Below are 6,427 nucleotides of genomic sequence, written 5' to 3'. Positions count from 1 at the left end.
TCATGCTGACTGGTGAAATTTTTGACTGACTGGTGAGACACCGCCAAATTTTTCAAGCCCTGTATATATATATATATATACACAGTATCTCACAGAAGTGAGTACACCCCTCACATTTTTGTAAATATTTTATTATACACAGAAGAAATTACACTTTGTATTATTACACAGAAGAAATTACTCTTTGCTACAATGTAAAGTAGTGAGTGTACAGCTTGTATATCAGTGTACATTTGCTGTCCCCTCAAAATAACTCAACACACAGCCATTGATGTCTAAACCGCTGGCAACAAAAGTGAGTACACCCCTAAGTGAAAAGCTACATACAAGCTGTACACTCACTACTTTACATTGTAGCAAAGTGTCATTTCTTCTGTGTCGTCACGTGAAATGATATAATAGAATATTTACATAAATGTGAGGGGTGTACTCACTTCTGTGAGATACTGTATATATATAGATATATAGTGCAATATAAATGGGTATATCTATATATATATCTGTATATATGTATAGGCAGAGGTTACTTTTAGTTAAAGATAGATAGATAGATAGATAGATAGATAGATAGATAGATAGATAGATAGATAGATAGATAGATAGATAGATAGATAGATAGATAGATAGATAGTTTGGTAAAACTAGAAGTAAGTTACATTTACCAATAATACAGAGAAATAAACATTGACATTATGGCTTTTGTTCCAGTTTTATCAAGAAGTGAAGGTATGGTGGCTTTTTGGTTTTTACTTCTGCCTTCCTTTGGCCTGCACCGGAATCTTCTACACATTAATGTCCTGCGAGATGCTAAGCATGAAGAATGGCATGAGAATAGCGCTCAATGATCACATGAAACAGGTAGGTGCTTCCTTTACGACCCGTTGACACTGTAGTGCAATACGCAGTGACGCGTAATAGATGCGTTGGAACAATGTGGTGCTACTAACTTTAAATGGCACCCACTCTAAATGGACATGTGTTGCAGTGTACCATAATGCACGCTAACACACTACCTTGCACACCATAAAAAGTATATGCACCTTTTTTGGTGCATTTTGTTGTGAAAGGCAATCTATTTTAATGTATGGGCTGCCTTAACACAGCACATGTTAATTTGAATGCATTAACATACCTCAACAATATTAACCCACCAAAATGCTGTTCTGCTTATCAGCAGTTTTTCTCTTTCCCAATGTTGTATCCCTTTAACAATGCTGCAAGTAGAGAAGAATATCCATTGTTCTGAACCAGAATTCCAGTGTGTTCTTAACTTCCTGTTTGAACAGACAACACAGTAGCTTTACTGCACCGAAATCCCAAGAAATGTTGTCAGCCCTGCCCAGTTCTCCCCTGAACTACAGAATGACTTGCCCTCTCCTCATCTCTGTAACATAAGGGGATTCTATAGGCCAGCAGAGGGGAACAATGGCAGTGTATTGTCAGCACATGCAGGAAATTAGGAGCACACTGGTTTTATGGCAGATCGACAGGTATTTTTGTAGTTTTGTACTTTGTATTACAGCCTTTTTAAAGAGATAAAACATGGGAAATGTGCATGTATTGCCGATATGGACTGAATATGTTTTTTTGGTCATACACTTTAAGTAGCTTAGTAAACATTGAAAGCAAATATAAATGTGTTGTCTAGAGTTCCTTTTATATTCAGTACTTGAAACATCACAGCTTAAACCTAATTGGTTGCTGTGATACAGCGCCCCCACAATTTAGAAGTTGACCCCTTGAAGTCGACATCTGCCAATTTAGAAACCCTTCATGTAGATTTTATCAATAAGTATGCTGTGTACTCCTTGAAATGGTATATCATAGAGCAGCCTTCCCTTAGGTGTGCATCGAAAATGTTTGCACAGTGTCATGCCTTTCCATGGTACTGGCAGCTGTGAAGGGGGGCTCTAATGTGAATGGGGACTTCTTATGTGAAGGGGGGCTCTGATGTGAATTGGGGCTTCTTATGTGAAGGGGGCTCTGATGTGAAGGGGGCTCTGATGTGAAGGGGGCTTTTGATGTGAATGGGGACTTCTTATGTGAAGGGGAGCTCTGATGTGAATTGGGGCTTCTTATGTGAAGGGGGCTCTGATGTGAATTGGGGCTTCTTATGTGAAGCGGGCTCTGATGTGAAGTGAGGCTTCTTATGTGAAGGGAGCTCTGATGTGAATTGGGGCTTCTTATGTGAAGGGGGCTCTGATGTGAAGGGGGCTCTGATGTGAAGGGTGACTCTGATGTGAAGGGGGGGCTCTGATGTGAAGTGGGCTCTGATGTGAATGGGGACTCTGATGTGAAGGGGGGCTCTGATGTGAAGGAGGCTTCTGATGTGAAAGGGGGCTTTGATGTGAAAGGGGGGCTTTGATGTGAAAGGGGGCTTCTGATGTGAAGGGGCTCTTGATGTGAAGTGGGGCTTGTGATGAGAAGGGGGATTTTGACATGAAAGAAAGGGGCTTTGATGTGAAGGGGGCTCTTAGTGTGAGAGGGTGGGCTCTGATGTGAAAGGCAGGTTTCTGACATGAAAGGGGGGGCTCTGCAGTGAAGGGGGAACCTTTTTTATGTGTGCGTTATTGTGTGATGTCTTCCCTAAAATCCATACCAGACCCCAATATTGGTTAAGGGTCTGGTATGGATTTTAGAAGGGCCACACATAATTTTTTACATTTCAGACTGGGTTGCCTTGAGATCTTTTAAAGGGCGCTGTTACAGAAAAAAGGTTGAGAAATGCTGTCATAGAGCACTGTGCCTGTCCAATAGAAAACTCCATGTTCCATAAATTCTGGTGTCTTATTTCAGAGAAGGGAAGTGGCAAAGACAGTGTTTTGCTTGGTGGTGATCTTCGCACTCTGCTGGCTTCCTCTCCATGTGAGCAGTATCCTGAAGAAAACTGTATATGATGGAACAGATCCACACAGATGTGAACTTCTCAGGTAAGAGTCCGGCTACTCTGATGAATTTTCTGGAAGTACGGTATAATCAGGAACTTACTGATATACCACTTCAAAGAATTACAAATGTCACATATTTTGTTGAGTGATAACTCTAGCTTCAGCAGACTTACTAATTGTATAATCAAATAAAAACTGACAATTAAAGTTAAAGACATTTTATTGCAGTTTCTATAATCTGTGCAGAATATCACTGAGCTTCAATTAATTTACTACATTAGGATGGAAGTTATTATGGTAATCTACATGAGAATATGGTTAGCAGACCTGATGCATTTAAAGAAGCCTTTCAGGAAAAAATAAAATCCTCTATTATTGTGACTTACCAACGACATTTACCATGCTGTTGGAGAGTTTGGGGTAAAACAAGACAAGGGTTCTAGCCCTTTTCTACACTAGTTGAAACTAAGAAAAAAAATGTTGCTTGGTCATACACTTAAAACAAGAGGGATGATTGGTCTCTATGGGAAATGGTTCCAATTTTAAGCTAATTTTCTTTTTAACTGCATTATCCCCATTGATTTAAATGTAGATGTAGAGACAGTTTCTCTCACCAGTATATATACCTATTTACCTACGTGTTTCTTCTTTAGCTTTTTCTTAGTCATGAATTACATCGGGATCAATATGGCCTCACTTAATTCCTGTATAAATCCAGTTGCACTCTACTTTGTCAGCAGGAAATTTAAAAACTGTTTCCAGGTAAGCATTATCTTGTTTTATCTGCTGTGGCAAGCAACACAGCATGATCACCTCCCTGTCCCCTTCCCAGCCTGCTACTTAGACATTGAAAGAGCAGGATCACAGTGATGAAACCTTCACTCTTCTATCTTTTTCTATTTCCTTGTAATCTAATAGGAAGACAAATTCAGGTACTTAGGTTAACTGTACGCTAGACACACATTCTAATATACTTAAATAAAAAAATACCTAGCTGTATTAAAATGGCTATGGGAAGGAGGTAAGCAGCTGTGGAAGGGGGGCGTGGGGTACTTATGTTGGTGAGAGGGCAAGAAGCAAAAGTGTACTTGTCTGAAAGTGCACTTATCCTTTAAGGAAGGGCCCACTCCCTGATTTGAAACAGGGCTGGGAAAAAGCAGAAGAGGCAACCTTTTGGGTGCTGTGCTAGGGGGATACAGCTGGGGTGGAAGCCTCTCCTGCCCTTCCCCAGCATTGTGTAGGACCAACCTATCAAACTGAAATTTAGACAGTAAGAGCGCAATAGTTTTTTTAAACATTTTAACCTCCTATTAACCCTACTTAGTTTTTGTTAACTCCCTTATCCCCTTCTTTTTGTTTACATGTACACAATTTAAATTTGCATTTGTTTGTATTTGCAGCACCTAATTTAAAACATGCTTTGCACTCTATACACTCTATCTAGGCACCAGATCCAGTCCACAAACGGTCGCAAGCCACGGGTCTTGAAATATAACTCCAATCTTTATCGTGATCCAAAGATTTATATACACCATCATAAAGCTCCCCGGCGCAGGCGGAACCCTCTAACGTTTTACCGATAAGGCTTAGTCATTGAGGTACATCTATGACTAAGTCTTATCGGTGAAATGCATTAGAGGGTTCTTTAAATTAGGTGCTGCAAATACAAACACGCACCTTTTAGCCTGCACCTGCGGGATCTGTGCAGCATAGGCATAGCCGGAGAATCAGAGCGGTGAGACCTTTTGTGACTTCTATGCTTTGCACCAGAAACAGAATTCTAGGAAAATTACAGAATAAAATTTGTATTTGTGATGAATTTTAAACTATTGTATCTGAGCTCCCAGATGAAGAACACATTTTGATTTGATTGAGTTCTATTATGTTAATAGAACCTGAGAAGTCATATCTTTTCTGCAGAGGCACATAAAGCAATCTCTCCGATGTGCTGATTCAAAGGTCCCCAAATAAATACTGTTGTTTTATAATATCCTCATTCATTAATTAGTGGATAGAAGAGGGTGTTTGGATGACTGGAGATGGTTGATGAGATTTTTCAAGGAGCTTCAAGAATATTTTTTTTGTGTTGATCTCATCTGCTTAATGCAATTAAATTATACAGTTTTTCTTTATCTTGCAGTCTTGCCTCTGCTGCTGGTGCCACAGGCCAAGCCTCGCTATCACTCCCATGGATGAAAAGGGCTCTGGCGGGAAGTGGAAAGCTAATGGACATGACTTAGTCCTGGATCGCAGCAGTTCTCGTCTGACAAACAAATACAGTTCTTCCTGAAAACCAGATAATGCCACAATGGACCAGAAACCACATTTCCCTACCTGATCTTTGCCTACTGTATATATGATATCAGACATGGCATGAATGCCTTCTGAGCTGTATATATATATATGTATATATATATATATACACTGTCTACTTGTATGCTGTACTGAAGGCATTCAATCTGTTTTTAAGGTGGAAACCTGGAATATCGTCCGACCAAGTACTTTTTAAAAGGTCTCAATAGACGGGAAATTCACAATAAAATCAAGCTTCCTGATGGTTTTATTAAAATGTAATTTTAAGGACCAAGAACTGAGGTTATATTTATGTAATATTTATATTCTTGTGTATTTTTAAAGGGGTTGTGAAAGGGTAAATTCACACTGACCTGCACTTTTATCAGTCAATGAGTGCCATTATCAAGATTTGTGAGAATTCTGGTGTAAACAGAAAAGCAATTTTACTGGCTTTATTCAACAGCATTATAATGCATTAAGTGCACATAAAGGGAGACTGAATTAGAATAAACAGGTTGCATATAATCTAATCCTAGAGCTGCACAGCGCTGTCCTCTTTGTTACTTACTTCTCTAATAGAGACTGTAATGTCTTCCTTTATCCTCCCATTTATCGTTCCCATGATTGTGGTTCATTGTTGGGTAGGACATGAGCCCAGAGATAAAAAAAAAGAAAAGAAAGAAAGCCTGCACAGCCCCTTTAAATTAATCCTCAGCCATTCCCAGTAGATGAAGATTGTTTGTAAGCTAACACTGCCATTCCTATTCTTCATGTAACATAGTTTATTTTATATTGAAAGGCAATGGACTTCCTGAATGCCTGGTGTAACTGTGTCACCTAAATGACATTCTGTGTGCAAGTAATTATACATGTATTTAATGTTAGCCATGTTTAAAGGAAAACTCCAGGAAGTATCACTACAAAAGGGAGAGATATATAAATATGTACAGTCATGGCCAAAAATATTGGCTACCCTGCATTTCCGTCAGATAGTGCACTACTTTGCGTCCATTTTTGGAGTTTTGCGTGGAATGTGTCAGATTTGGCTTTTTTTTTTCTCCACTTATAGTGTCATACCAATACAAACAAAAGAAAACAACATGAGAATGCCTAAACATTTGTAATTGCAGCAATTTTCTGCAGGAAGTGGTGCATTATCTGACAGAAACGCAGGGGTGCCAATATTTTTCGCCATGACTGTATATGTTCATTAGACTCACTTACCACTACCACTACCACTATGG

The 6,427-nt window shown here is 39.2% G+C and overlaps 1 protein-coding gene across 2 annotated transcripts in view; it reads left to right on the top strand.

The window, feature by feature from the left end:
* Positions 1 to 5,287, top strand: part of LOC108795345 (endothelin B receptor-like) — a 27,229-nt gene extending 21,942 nt beyond the window's left edge. For both annotated transcript variants that reach the window (XM_018566581.1, XM_018566580.1), the window contains 4 exons: positions 709 to 858; positions 2,797 to 2,930; positions 3,542 to 3,650; positions 5,029 to 5,287. In XM_018566581.1, coding sequence (XP_018422083.1) covers positions 709 to 858; positions 2,797 to 2,930; positions 3,542 to 3,650; positions 5,029 to 5,178 — 543 coding nt within the window. In that variant the 3' untranslated portion in view covers positions 5,179 to 5,287. The remainder of the gene's footprint in view (positions 1 to 708; positions 859 to 2,796; positions 2,931 to 3,541; positions 3,651 to 5,028) is intronic.
* Positions 5,288 to 6,427: the final 1,140 nt, after the last annotated feature.

This window comes from Nanorana parkeri, unplaced genomic scaffold, assembly GCF_000935625.1.
Source record: "Nanorana parkeri isolate BGI_ZX_2015 unplaced genomic scaffold, ASM93562v1 scaffold960, whole genome shotgun sequence".
Taxonomy (NCBI): domain Eukaryota; kingdom Metazoa; phylum Chordata; class Amphibia; order Anura; family Dicroglossidae; genus Nanorana; species Nanorana parkeri.
Note: the sequence above shows the minus strand (reverse complement) of the source record. Positions and strands in the feature narration are given on the sequence as shown.